Here is a 15,456-nt window from a genome sequence, read left to right on the forward strand (position 1 = left end):
ATAAAATGAGAGGAGGCGGGGATTGGAGAAAATGTACATCAATAAAATGAGAGGAGGCGGGGATTGGAGAAAATGTACATCAATAAAATGAGAGGAGGCGGGGATTGGAGAAAATGTACATCAATAAAATGAGAGGAGGCGGGGATTGGAGAAAATGTATGTCAATAAAATGAGAGGAGGCGGGGATTGGAGAAAATGTACATCAATAAAATGAGAGGAGGCGGGGATTGGAGAAAATGTACGTTTACAAAAATGTGTCTTCGAACAGCTATTATGGTGACCACAATCATTTGACTGCCTTATCATACCACCTACTAACCTACAAAATGACTTCATAACACCTACTAACCTACTTAATGACTTCATACCACATACTAACCTACATAATGACTTCATACCACCTACTAACCTACTTAATGACTTCATAACACATACTAACCTACATAATGACTTCATACCACCTACTAACCTACATAATGACTTCATAACACCTACTAACCTACTTAATGACTTCATACCACATACTAACCTACATAATGACTTCATACCACCTACTAACCTACTTAATGACTTCATAACACATACTAACCTACATAATGACTTCATACCACCTACTAACCTACATAATGACTTCATACCACATACTAACCTACATAATGACTTCATAACACCTACTAACCTACTTAATGACTTCATACCACATACTAACCTACATAATGACTTCATAACACCTACTAACCTACTTAATGACTTCATAACACATACTAACCTACATAATGACTTCATACCACCTACTAACCTACATAATGACTTCATACCACCTACTAACCTACATAATGATGTCATAACTCCTACAAACCTACATAAAGGCTTCATAATGCCTACTAACCTACATAAAGGCTTCATAATGCATACTAACCTACATAATGACTTCATACCACCTACTAACCTACATACTGACTTCATTATAGCCTACATAAGTCTGGCTAGAGAGTTTGTTGTTGAGATACAATACTGTCATAAGTCTGGCTAGAGAGTTTGTTGTTGAGATACAATACTGTCATAAGTCTGGCTAGAGAGTTTGTTGAGACACAATATTGTCTTGGGACATGCATATTGACCAATGAATGTGAAATTGTCTGGGTTATTAGGTTAGGCTTTCTTTTTGTATTTATTTAACTCGGCAAGTCAGTTAAGAACAAATTATTTTTTTACGATGACGGCATTACCCTCTTCCCCGGGCCAAACCTGAGCCGTTTTTTTATTTTTTTTTATTTCACCTTTATTTAACCAGGTAGGCTAGTTGAGAACAGGTTCTCATTTGCAACTGCGACCTGGCCAAGATAAAGCATAGCAGTGTGAACAGACAACACAGAGTTACACATGGAGTAAACAATTAACAAGTCAACAACACAGTAGAGAAAAATGGGCAGTCTATATACAATGTGTGCAAAAGGCATGAGGAGGTAGGCGAATAATTACAATATTGCAGATTAACACTGGAGTGATAAATGATCAGATGATCATGTACAGGTAGAGATATTGGTGTACAAAAGAGCAGAAAAGTAAATAAATAAAAACTGTGGGGATGAGGTAGGTGAAAATGGGTGGGCTATTTACCAATAGATTATGTACAGCTGCAGCTCGGTTAGCTGCTCAGATAGCTGATGTTTGAAGTTGGTGAGGGAGATAAAAGTCTCCAACTTCAGCGATTTTGCAATTCTGTTCCAGTCACAGGCAGCAGAGTACTGGAACGAAAGGCGGAATGAGGTGTTGGCTTTAGGGATGATCAATGAGATACACCTGCTGGAGCGCGTGCTACGGATGGGTGTTGCCATTCGTGACCAGTGAGCTGAGATAAGGCGGAGCTTTGCCTAGCATGGCCTTGTAGATGACCTGGAGCCAGTCTGGTTATTCTGAAGGGCCAGCCGATCGGAGGATCTCAGTGGTTATAAGGTCTGAAGGTGAGTGACAAAACGGATGGCACTGTGATAAACTGCATCCAGTTTGCTGAGAAGAGTGTTGGAAGCAATTTTGCAGATGACATCGCTGAAGTCGAGGATCGGTAGGATAGTCAGTTTTACTAGGGTAAGCTTGGCAGCTTGAGTGAAGGAGGCTTTGTTGCGGAATAGAAAGCCGACTCTTGATTTGATTTTTGATTGGAGATGTTTGATATGGGTCTGGAAGGAGAGTTTGCAGTCTAGCCAGACACCTAGGTACTTATAGGTGTCCACATATTCAAGGTCGGAACCATCCAGTGTGGTGATGCTAGTCGGGCAAGCGGGTGCAGGCAGCGATCGGTTGAAAAGCATGCATTTGGTTTTACTAGCGTTTAAGAGCAGTTGGAGGCCACGGAAGGAGTGTTGTATGGCATTGAAGCTCGATTGGAGGTTAGATCTCACAGTGTCCAATGACGGGCCGAAAGTGTATAGAATGGTGTTCTGCGTAGAGGTGGATCAGGGAATCGCCCGCAGCAAGAGCAACATCATTGATATACACAGAGAAAGTCGGCCCGAGTTGAACCCTGTGGCACCCCCATAGAGACTGCCAGAGGCCCGGACAACATGCCCTCCGATTTGACACACTGAACTCTGTCTGCAAAGTAATGGTGAACCAGGCAAGGCAGTCATCCGAAAAACCGAGGCTACTGAGTCTGCCGATTTATGGTGATTGACAGAGTACCTGGCAAGGTCGATGAAGACGATGCACAGAGGATCTCATTGTTATTCGTCTTTTATCGATGGCGGTTATGATGTCTGTGGCTGAGGTGCACCCGTGACCGGCTCGGAAACCAGATTGCATAGCGGAGAAGGTACGGTGGGATTCGAGATGGTCAGTGACCTGTTTGTTGACTTGGCTTTCGTTTGTGAGGGGATTCCCAACTACGGCCGGATGTGATGCAGCCTGGATTCGAACCAGGTACTGCAGTGACGAGTCCTGCACTGAAATGTAGTGTCTTAGACCACTGCGCCACTCAGGTACAAATGAGGCCAACCAAACACCAGACATCACTTTACAGTTTATTATCTGACTTAGTGACTAATATTACAGCACAGAAAAACATTTACATTTAAGTCATTTAGCAGACGCTCTTATCCAGAGCAACTTACAAATTGGTGCATTCACCTTATGACATCCAGTGGAACAGTCACTTTACAATAGTGCATCTAAATCTTAAAGGGGGGGGGGGGTGAGAGTGATTACTTATCCTATCCTAGGTATTCCTTAAAGAGGTAGGGTTTCAGGTGTCTCCGGAAGGTGGTGATTGACTCCGCTGTCCTGGCGTTCGTGAGGGAGTTTGTTCCACCATTGGGGGCCAGAGCAGCGTTTTAGTTTGACTGGGCTGAGCGGGAGCTGTACTTCCTCAGTGGTAGGGAGGCGAGCAGGCCAGAGGTGGATGAACGCAGTGCCCTTGTTTGGGTGTAGGGCCTGATCAGAGCCTGGAGGTATTGAGGTGCCGTTCTGACAGCTCCGTAGGCAAGATGAACAGAGCCTGGAGTGTGAGGTGCCGTTCCCCTCACATGGTGGTCTTGTAGCGGATGATGTTCAACTGAAAGCCAGTGGAGAGAACGGAGGAGCGGGGTGATTCTGAGAGAACTTGGGAAGGTTGAACACCAGACGGGCTGCGGCGTTCTGGATGAGTTGAAGGGGTTTAATGGCACAGGCAGGGAGCCCAGCCAACAGCGAGTTGCAGTAATCCAGACGGGAGATGACAAGTGCCTGGATTAGGACCTGCGCCGCTTCCTGTGTGAGGCAGGGTCGTACTCTGCCTCCCAATGATCTCATTGGTTTTAGTTTCAGTACTGGTTATTCTGAAGGAAGCTGATCGGAGGATCTCATTGGTTATTCTGAAGGAAGCTGATCGGAGGATCTCATTGGTTATTCTGAAGGAAACTGATCGGAGGATCTCATTGGTTTTAGTTTCAGTACTGGTTGTTCTGAAGGAAGCTGATCGGAGGATCTCATTGGTTTTAGTTTCAGTACTGGTTATTCTGAAGAAAGCTGATCAGAGGATCTCATTGGTTGTTCTGAAGGAGAACTCTGATCGGAGGATCTCATTGGATGTTCTGAAGGATAACTCTGATCGGAGGATCTCATTGGTTGTTCTCAAGAAGAACTCTGATCGGAGGATCTCATAGGTTTTCCATAGCAGGAAGCAGGCGGTGTTTGTGTAATATTGCTCCGTGTCAGTAAAGCCAACAACAGTAACTTTTGTTCATGTTTTCCTGTTGGAAAGAACGAGTCCATTGTGTCAAGTCATTACATTTGAACACGTTGATGTGTTTGAATTGAGTGAAGTTGGGAAAACAATGTTATACAATGCAGTGTTGTGAAAATACTATTAGCCTGATTGTCAACTGAATAGAGAGGATGGGGAAATACGATTCAACATGTCACTGAGCCTAATACATTTATTCACACTGAACGATTCAACATGGCACTGAGCCTAATACATTTATTCACACTGAACGATTCAACATGGCACTGAGCCTAATACATTTATTCACACTGAACGATTCAACATGGCACTGAGCCTAATACATTTATTCACACTGAACGATTCAACATGGCACTGAGCCTAATACATTTATTCACACTGAACGATTCAACATGGCACTGAGCCTAATACATTTATTCACACTGAACGATGGCACTGAGCCAACATTTATTCACACTGGCACTGACTGAGCCTAATACATTTATTCACACTGAACCGATGGATGGTGATGGATGGTGGCGTGGCTTAACGTGATTCACACACCCCACTGAGCCTAGGGTACAGCCGAACCGATGGATGGTGAGGCAGCCGTAGGGTACAGCAGTAGGGTACAGCCGTAGGGTACAGCAGTAGGGTACAGCCGTAGGGTACAGCAGTAGGGTACAGCCGTAGGGTACAGCAGTAGGGTACAGCCGTAGGGTACAGCAGTAGGGTACAGCCGTAGGGTACAGCCGTAGGGTACAGCCGTAGGGTACAGCAGTAGGGTACAGCCGTAGGGTACAGCAGTAGGGTACAGCAGTAGGGTACAGCCGTAGGGTACAGCCGTAGGGTACAGCAGTAGGGTACAGCCGTAGGGTACAGCCGTAGGGTACAGCCGTAGGGTACAGCAGTAGGGTACAGCCGTAGGGTACAGCCGTAGGGTACAGCAGTAGGGTACAGCCGTAGGGTACAGCCGTAGGGTACAGCCGTAGGGTACACCCTTTACTCCCATGTTAAATCACCTATTTTACTCATAACCTGACAACGGCTGTAGTTTATTTAAAAACATTATTTTTTTTCGTTCTATAAACATTCGGGATATACTTGGTTGGTTGTTTTTTTTTTTACATAGTTCCACGTCGTTCCAATCAACAAACTACATCCATACCTAAAAACACATTAGCTGTGTTCGAATACCCCATATTAACATACTGTATACCACTTACTTAATGAGTATATACTGTTAGTTACTTTTAGTGGACTGTAAACGAACGGTATCCTTTCAGTTGAGCGTACTGGGGCTTCGCCTGTCTACCGGAAGTTGATGCTGTTGCTATGCAACCTCTCGCTAACTTGTTAGCATAACAAATTTTTAGCTAGACTTCGGGGGGGTGTTTGTACATTCAATTTGGAGTGCCAGAGTGCGCTCTGGGCGTTCGTAAATTCAGGGCGTTGTCTGATCGGGGCATTCAGAGTGCACACTGGACGCTTTGGCCGAGGAGTAGGGTTGATCTGAGCGTCCTGACCTCACAACGGCCTTTCTTGACATTTCGACATGAAAATGGTCCAATTCACACACTTATCAAAAGAACATCCCTGGTCATCTCTACTGCCTCTGATCTGGACTCACTAAACAGAGAACATCCCTGGTCATCCCTACTGTCTCTGATCTGGAGGACTCACTAAACAGAGAACATCCCTGGTCATCCCTACTGCCTCTGATCTGGAGGACTCACTAAACAGAGAACATCCCTGGTCATCCCTACTGCCTCTGATCTGGAGGACTCACTAAACAGAGAACATCCCTGGTCATCCCTACTGGATCTGGAGGACTAAACAGAGAACATCCCTGGTCATCCCTGGACTGGATCTGGTCCTCTCTACTGCCTCTGACTCACTAAACAGAGAACATCCCTGGTCATCCCTACTGCCTCTGATCTGGAGGACTCACTAAACAGAGAACATCCCTAAACAGAGAACATCCCTGGTCATCCCTACTGCCTCTGATCTGGAGGACTCACTAAACAGAGAACATCCCTGGTCACTAAACAGAGAACATCCCTGGTCATCCCTGCTGCCTCTGATCTGGAGGACTCACTAAACAGAGAACATCCCTGGTCATCATCCTCTGGTCATCCCTATCTGCCTCTGATCTGGAGGACTCACTAAACAGAGAACATCCCTGGTCATCCCTACTGCCTCTGATCTGGAGGACTCACTAAACAGAGAACATCCCTGGTCATCCCTGCTGCCTCTGATCTGGAGGACTCACTAAACAGAGAACATCCCTGGTCATCCCTGCTGCCTCTGATCTGGAGTACTCACTCCCTGGTCATCCCTACTGCCTCTGATCTGGAGGACTCACTAAACAGAGAACATCCCTGGTCATCCCTACTGCCTCTGATCTGGAGGACTCACTAAACAGAGAACATCCCTGATCCCTACTGCCTCTGATCTGGAGGACTCACTAAACAGAGAACATCCCTGGTCCCCTACTGCCTCTGATCTGAGGACTCATCTGGAAACAGAGAACATCCCTGGTCCTCTCTACTGCCTCTGATCTGGAGGACTCACTAAACAGAGAACATCCCTGGTCCTCTCTACTGCCTCTGATCTGGAGGACTCACTAAACACACATGCTTTGTTTGTAAATTATGCCTGAGTGTTGGAGTATGCCCCTTAATACTTGTATACTTTTACTTAAGTAGTGTTTTACTGGGTGACTTTCATTTTTACTTGAGTCATTTTCTATTCAGGTATATTTTTACTTTTACTCAAGTTATCAGAGTTATCTTCCTCCTCCTCCTCTTCCTCCTTACTCAAATGAGATTAAGGATACCTCCCAAACAACTCCCTATGAAGTGCACTACTCTTGACCAAAGCCCTATGGGGGAGGGGGGACTAGGAACACTAACCTTCTTAATGACTTCATAACACCTACTAACTTACTTAATGGCTTCATAATGCCTTATAACCTACATAATGACTTCATAACACCTACTAACCTACATAATGACTTCATAACACCTACTAACCTACATAATGACTTCATAATGCATACTAACCTACATAATGACTTCATACCACCTACTAACCTACATAATGACTTCATAACACCTACTAACCTACATAATGACTTCATACCACCTACTAACCTACATAATGACTTCATAATGCATACTAACCTACATAATGACTTCATACCACCTACTAACCTACATAATGACTTCATACCACCTACTAACCTACATAATGACTTCATACCACCTACTAACCTACATAATGACTTCATACCACCTACTAACCTACATAATGACTTCATACCATCTACTAACCTACATAATGACTTCATAACACCTACTAACCTACATAAAGGCTTCATAATGCCTTATAACCTACATAATGACTTCATACCACCTACTAACCTACATAATGGCTTCATAATGAATACTAACCTACATAATGACTTCATTATACATACTAACCTACATAATGACTTCATAATGCCTTATAACCTACTTATGGACTTCATAATGCATACTAACCTACATAAGGCCCAAAGCCCCGTGGGGGCTGTAGATTAATTAGCAGTGACTAGGAACAGCATGGAGCCCATTCAGTATGTGATGGATAATGATGTGGAGGTCTTTTAATGAACACCACAGCCGGTCCATTACGTCTAGCGTTTTATAACCATCTGTCTGTATGGGGACGTACCTCTGGAGCCGACCCGAGCTTTAATCCGTTCGGATACGGTTGCAGGAGCAGCACATTTGGGATATAATATTTCAAATGGGAACGCTTCTACATCTGTCTGCAATGATATGAATGTTTGACGATTTTAAACTTTCCTTACAGATGGTATTTCAACATCAAGGGATATTTTTTTATTTATTACCTAGGCTACACACAAAGCAAGGTAGTAGGACTATATCTCTTGACAATGTCCATGTACAATATCGGTTGTTTTAATGGCCACGTTAGACATCATATTTCAAATGGAAAGCTCATGTATTTGTCTGCAATGACATGGATGTTGTTGATAGAAACTTGGTTCACGGGTTGGATGTATGTCAAAGTACATTGAGGGACGTTATCTAGGCTAAAGGCCTACACAAAGCGAAGCAAGCATACAGGCCTCGACCTACAGTATATCTCTTAACAATGACCAGCCTGACAGCCTGACTGTTCACTGCCAGCTCTACAGGCCTCGACCTACAGTATATCTCTTAACAATGACCAGCCTGACAGCCTGACTGTTCACTGCCAGCTCAGCCTGACAGGCCTCGACCTACAGTATATCTCTTGACCAGCCTGACTGTTCACTGCCAATGACCAGCCTGACCAGCCTGACAGCCTGACTGTTCCACTGCCAGCTCCACAGGCCTCGACCTACTCTACAGGTATATCTCTTAACAATGACCAGCCTGACAGCCTGACTGTTCACTGCCAGCTCTAATATTTCCCATTCTGTGGATGACAAGAGTAGGGAGAGATGACAGTCAGGATCTAACAGTAGAACAGTGTTTGTAGAAGCGAGAGAGGAACACAATGTCTGTACATAATTTCTATTTATCTTGACAGTCTCACAGTGGCAGATACACAGTGTGTTGTGTTCAATGAAGTCAGTGGATTTCTTTTAATGTTATTTTTTGTTTTAAACATGTAAACTGTAATACTATTTGTTGTTTTAAACGTGTAAACTGTAGTACTATTTGTTGTTTTAAACGTGTAAACTGTAGTACTATTTGTTGTTTTAAACATGTAAACTGTAGTACTATTTGTTGTTTTAAACATGTAAACTGTAGTACTATTTGTTGTTTTAAACGTGTAAACTGTAGTACTATTTGTTGTTTTAAACGTGTAAACTGTAGTACTATTTGTTGTTTTAAACCTGTAAACTGTAGTACTATTTGTTGTTTTGTGTAGCCTTCTCCTGGCTGTACAATCAATTTCTCCTCAGAGACAAATGAAGTTTCAATTTAATATAACGTGTTCCAGGTCATCCCCAGTAATGAGTTCCTCCCTCCCTCCCTGTCTCTGTCTATCTGGCTACCTTTAGACAGGCAGCCCAATTCTGATCTCCTTTTGACCAATCACGTCAGCTCTTTTCAAAGCAAAACATACAGTGGGGCAAAAAAAAGTATTTAGTCAGCCACCAATTGTGCAAGTTCTCCCACTTAAAAAGATGAGAGAGGCCTGTAATTTTCATCATAGGTACACTTCAACTATGACAGACAAAATTAGCATTTTTTTCTCTCCAGAAAATCACATTGTAGGATTTTTAATGAATTTATTTGCAAAGAAAATATGTTTTTTCCCCAATGTATATATATATTTCAGAAGATCAGAATCAGAATTCTGTCTAAATGTAGCATAGGTGTCTGCTTATGATTTAAAAAATGTTGCCTAAATGGTAAAAACAAAAAAATGTGTGTGCTGCAGGTGTGGTGGAGGGGAACATGGCTGCTGTCGAGGCCTACAAGTCGTCCGGTGGTGACATCGCCCGTCAGCTGACTTCAGACGAGGTCCGTCTCCTGAACCGCGCCACTGCCTTCAACGATGGCTTTACGCTAGTTCACCTGGCCATCCGCTTCCAGAGACAAGACATGTTGGCCATCCTTCTCACTGAGGTAAAGTTACATTTGTTTTTGAAACACATAAAGAGTTAGGGTGAATGTCCAGATTCGAATCAATTTTGTCCCTCACATGGACCGACTAGCTATTTGGAACAGTACCAATTATCCAAATGGCTCGAACGTAAAGTGATTACAAGTCAGGGAGACAAAGAATCCAGAAAGGGGAAAAAAACAAAATGGCGTCTGACTCACGGTCAGATGCATCACAACTGTAATTCACATATAAACAAGCAACTGTACTCATTCGTTTCCCGAATCAGACATCTTGAAATCCAACACAAGTGTCCGGAAACGTGTCACATTTAATATTTTTTGCAAGTAGGACAGATGTATTTTTTTTTTTTTACTAATCCAAGTACTCTTATATATATTTTTTTTAAAGCAATGAGGCTGATGCAACATATCAGATCGTTTAGCTTAAAATGTTGATCGAGTTTTATTTATTGATATTATAAGCTCAACAATACGCACGTGGCTGTATGCCCATATCTTTCTAATTGCAATTAGCGGGGAAACATTGTTCTCTAAAGCATACCGCATGTGTGAGCGGTTTCATGTGACAGATTGAAATATCTGTTAGAAATTAAGGAAGGGGAGATCTAAAGATGCTAGCATGGCTACAACAAGCATAGAATATGAGAAACATGTTGGTTTGTATTTATTATGGGACGGCAGGGTAGCCTAGTGGTTAGAGCATTGGACTAGTAACCGGAAGGTTGCAAGTTCAAACCCCCGAGCTGACAAGGTACAAATCTGTTGTTCTGCCCCTGAACATGCAGTTAACCCACTGTTCCTAGGACGTCATTGAAAATAAGAATTTGTTCTTAACTGACTTGCCTGGTTAAATAAAGAAAAAATTTGGATCCCCATTAGTTCCTGCCAATAATTCCCCATGGATCCTTCCTGGGGTTTATTAGTTCCTGCCAAGGCAGCAGCTACTCTTCCTGGGGTTTATTATGGATCCCCATTAGTTCCTTTTCCTGGGGTTTATTATGGGATCCCCAAGGCAGCAGCAGCTACTCTTCCTGGGGTTTATTATGGATCCCCATTAGTTCCTGCCAAGGCAGCAGCTACTCTTCCTGGGGTTTATTATGGATCCCCATTAGTTCCTGCCAAGGCAGCAGCTACTCTTCCTGGGGTTTATTATGGATCCCCATTAGTTCCTGCCAAGGCAGCAGCTACTCTTCCTGGGGTTTATTATGGATCCCCATTAGTTCCTGCCAAAGCAGCAGCTACTCTTCCTGGGGTTTATTGTGGATCCCCATTAGTTCCTGCCAAGGCAGCAGCTACTCTTCCTGGGGTTTATTATGGATCCCCATTAGTTCCTGGCAGCAAGGCAGCAGCTACTCTTCCCCATGGGGTTTTCCTGGGGTTTATTATGATCCCCATTAGTTCCTGCCAAGCAGCAGCTAGGCCCCAGTTCCTGCCAAGGCAGCAGCTACTCTTCCTGGGGTTTATTATGGATCCCCATTAGTTCCCAAGGCAGCAGCTTTTCCTGGGGTTTATTATGGATCCCCATTAGTTCCTGCCAAAAGCTACTCTTCCTGGGGTTTATTGTGGATCCCCATTACTCTTCCTGCCAAGGCAGCAGCTACTCTTCCTGGGGTTTATTATGGATCCCCATTTAGTTCCTGCCAAGGCAGCAGCTACTCTTCCTGGGGTTTATTATGGATCCCCATTAGTTCCTGCCAAGGCAGCAGCTACTCTTCCTGGGGTTTATTATGGATCCCCATTAGTTCCTGCCAAGGCAGCAGCTACTCTTCCTGGGGTTTATGGGATCCCCATTAGTTCCTGCCAAGCAGCAGCTACCCCATTAGTCCTGGGGTTTATTATGGATTCCCATTTAGTTCCTGCAAAAGCAGCAGCTACTCTTCCTGGGGTTTATTATGGATCCCCATTCTTCCTGGGGTTTAGTTTCCTGCAAAAGCCTGCCCATTTAGTTCTTGTCAAAATAATATAATAATAATATATGCCATTTAGCAGACGCTTTTATCCAAAGCGACTTACAGTCATGTGTGCCATTCTAAAGCAGCAGCTACTCTTCCTGGGGTTTAATGTGGATCCCTATTAGTTCCTGCCAAAAGCAGCAGCTACTGATCCTGGGGTTTATTATGGATTCCCATTTAGTTCCTGCAAAAGCAGCAGCTACTCTTCCTGGGGTTTATTATGGATCCCCATTAGTTCCTGCCAAAAGCAGCAGCTACTCTTCCTGGGGTTTAATATGGATTCCTATTAGTTCCTGCCAAAAGCAGCAGCTACTCTTCCTGGGGTTTATTATGGATCCCCATTAGTTCCTAAAAGCAGCAGCTACTAGGGGTTTAATATGGATTCCTATTAGTTCCTGCCAAAAGCAGCAGCTACTCATCCTGGGGTTTAATATGGATTCCTATTAGTTCCTGCCAAAAGCAGCAGCTACTCATCCTGGGGTTTAATATGGATTCCTATTAGTTCCTGCCAAAAGCAGCAGCTACTCATCCTGGGGTGTAACAAAATTAATGCAGTTATACAATTTTAAAAACATTACAATACATTCACAACATATTTCAAAATGCCTTAAGTGTGTGCCCTCAATCCCTACTCTACTACCTCATATCTACAACACGAAACCCTTGTGTAAGTGTGTGTACAGTGGAAGTGTTCTTTAATGGAAGCCTCTCAACAAAGTCCAGGTAGAATCAGGAATTCCCCAGGGCAGCTGCTTAGGCCCCTTACCTTTTTCAATCTTTACTAATGACATGCCACTGGCTTTGAGTAATGACTCAACACTATACACGTCAGCTACTACAGCGACTGAAATTACTGAAATGAAAAGCTGTCTTGTCATAATGAGTCTGTCCTCCATCCATCCCCGTGCAGGTGTCCCAGCAGGCAGCTAAGTGTATCCCTGCCATGGTGTGTGGTGAGCTGACAGAACAGATCCGCAGGGAGATCGCTGCCTCTCTGCACCAACGTAAAGGAGACTTCAACTGTTACTTCCTCTCTGACCTGGTGACCTTCACACTGCCCGCAGGTGACCGACCTGCCCTGTCCTTACTGTACATCTTGCTGTTTGTCCTCAGTCCCAATTTCAAGTTGTTCTGTATCTAAAACACATTTAGGAAGTATGTTTAAGTGTATGAATTAACAATGTAGGTTATCCCTTGTAGTAAAGTAGCTACTCTTAGTGAGGGAGAGACTGTATCCAGTCTTGTAGAACAGTAGCTAGTCTTAGTGAGGGAGAGAGACTGTATCCAGTCTTGTAGAACAGTAGCTAGTCTTAGTGAGGGAGAGAGAGAGCTAGTCTTAGTGAGGGAGAGACTGTATCCAGTCTTGTAGAACAGTAGCTAGTCTTAGTGAGGGAGAGACTGTATCCAGTCTTGTAGAACAGTAGCTAGTCTTAGTGAGGGAGAGACTGTATCCAGTCTTGTAGAACAGTAGCTTGTAGTCTTCTTAGTGAGGGAGAGACTGTATCCAGTCTTGTAGAACAGTAGCTAGTCTTAGGGAGGGAGAGACTGTATCCAGTCTTGTAGAACAGTAGCTAGTCTTAGTGAGGGAGAGACTGTATCCAGTCTTGTAGAACAGTAGCTAGTCTTAGTGAGGGAGAGACTGTATCCAGTCTTGTAGAACAGTAGCTAGTCTTAGTGAGGGAGAGAGACTGTATCCAGTCTTGTAGAACAGTAGCTAGTCTTAGTGAGGGAGAGACTGTATCCAGTCTTGTAGAACAGTAGCTAGTCTTAGTGAGGGAGAGACTGTATCCAGTCTTGTAGAACAGTAGCTAGTCTTAGTGAGGGAGAGAGACTGTATCCAGTCTTGTAGAACAGTAGCTAGTCTTAGTGAGGAGAGAGAGACTGTATCCAGTCTTGTAGAACAGTAGCTAGTCTTAGTGAGGGAGAGACTGTATCCAGTCTTGTAGAACAGTAGCTAGTCTTAGTGAGGGAGAGACTGTATCCAGTCTTGTAGAACAGTAGCTAGTCTTAGTGAGGAGAGAGACTGTATCCAGTCTTGTAGAACAGTAGCTAGTCTTAGTGAGGGAGAGTATCTCTTGTATCCTTAGTCTTTGTAGAACAGTAGCTAGTCTTAGTGAGGGAGAGACTGTATCCAGTCTTGTAGAACAGTAGCTAGTCTTAGTGAGGGAGAGACTGTATCCAGTCTTGTAGAACAGTAGCTAGTCTTAGTGAGGGAGAGACTGTATCCAGTCTTGTAGAACAGTAGCTAGTCTTAGTGAGGGAGAGAGAGACTGTATCCAGTCTTGTAGAACAGTAGCTAGTCTTAGTGAGGGAGAGAGAGACTGTATCCAGTCTTGTAGAACAGTAGCTAGTCTTAGTGAGGGAGAGAGAGACTGTATCCAGTCTTGTAGAACAGTAGCTAGTCTTAGTGAGGGAGAGAGAGACTGTATCCAGTCTTGTAGAACAGTAGCTAGTCTTAGTGAGGGAGAGACTGTATCCAGTCTTGTAGAACAGTAGCTAGTCTTAGTGAGGGGAGAGACTGTATCCAGTCTTGTAGAACAGTAGCTAGTCTTAGTGAGGGAGAGACTGTATCCAGTCTTGTAGAACAGTAGCTAGTCTTAGTGAGGGAGAGACTGTATCCAGTCTTGTAGAACAGTAGCTAGTCTTAGTGAGGGAGAGACTGTATCCAGTCTTGTAGAACAGTAGCTAGTCTTAGTGAGGGAGAGACTGTATCCAGTCTTGTAGAACAGTAGCTAGTCTTAGTGAGGGAGAGACTGCATCCAGTCTTGTAGAACAGTAGCTAGTCTTAGTGAGGGAGAGAGAGACTGTATCCAGTCTTGTAGAACAGTAGCTAGTCTTAGTGAGGGAGAGACTGTATCCAGTCTTGTAGAACAGTAGCTAGTCTTAGTGAGGGAGAGAGAGAGAGAGACTGTATCCAGTCTTGTAGAACAGTAGCTAGTCTTAGTGAGGGAGAGAGAGACTGTATCCAGTCTTGTAGAACAGTAGCTAGTCTTAGTGAGGGAGAGACTGTATCCAGTCTTGTAGAACAGTAGCTAGTCTTAGTGAGGGAGAGACTGTATCCAGTCTTGTAGAACAGTAGCTAGTCTTAGTGAGGGAGAGACTGTATCCAGTCTTGTAGAACAGTAGCTAGTCTTAGTGAGGGAGACTGACTGTTGTCCAGTCTTGTAGAACAGTAGCTAGTCTTCTTGTAGAACAGTGAGGAGAGACTGTATCCAGTCTTGTAGAACAGTAGCTAGTCTTAGTGAGGGAGAGACTGTATCCAGTCTTGTAGAACAGTAGCTAGTCTTAGTGAGGGAGAGAGACTGTATCCAGTCTTGTAGAACAGTAGCTAGTCTTAGTGAGGAGAGACTGTATCCAGTCTTGTAGAACAGTAGCTAGTCTTAGTGAGGGAGAGACTGTATCCAGTCTTGTAGAACAGTAGCTAGTCTTAGTGAGGGAGAGACTGTATCCAGTCTTGTAGAACAGTAGCTAGTCTTAGTGAGGGAGAGACTGTATCCAGTCTTGTAGAACAGTAGAGGAGAGAGACTGTATCCAGTCTTGTAGAACAGTAGCTAGTCTTAGTGAGGGAGAGACTGTATCCAGTCTTGTAGAACAGTAGCTAGTCTTAGTGAGGGAGAGACTGTATCCAGTCTTGTAGAACAGTAGCTAGTCTTAGTGAGGGAGAGAGAGACTG

At 43.9% G+C, this 15,456-nt stretch overlaps 1 protein-coding gene across 1 annotated transcript in view; it reads left to right on the forward strand.

Annotated features, from left to right (window-relative positions):
• The window catches only part of LOC124027237 (ubiquitin thioesterase ZRANB1-like), a 35,811-nt gene extending 22,887 nt beyond the window's left edge, over positions 1–12,924 (forward strand). Inside the window, exons 3-4 of the mRNA XM_046339698.1 lie at positions 9,644–9,831; positions 12,694–12,924. Coding sequence (XP_046195654.1) covers positions 9,644–9,831; positions 12,694–12,924 — 419 coding nt within the window. The remainder of the gene's footprint in view (positions 1–9,643; positions 9,832–12,693) is intronic.
• Positions 12,925–15,456: the final 2,532 nt, after the last annotated feature.

This window comes from Oncorhynchus gorbuscha, unplaced genomic scaffold (genome assembly GCF_021184085.1).
Source record: "Oncorhynchus gorbuscha isolate QuinsamMale2020 ecotype Even-year unplaced genomic scaffold, OgorEven_v1.0 Un_scaffold_3025, whole genome shotgun sequence".
Lineage (NCBI taxonomy): Eukaryota > Metazoa > Chordata > Actinopteri > Salmoniformes > Salmonidae > Oncorhynchus > Oncorhynchus gorbuscha.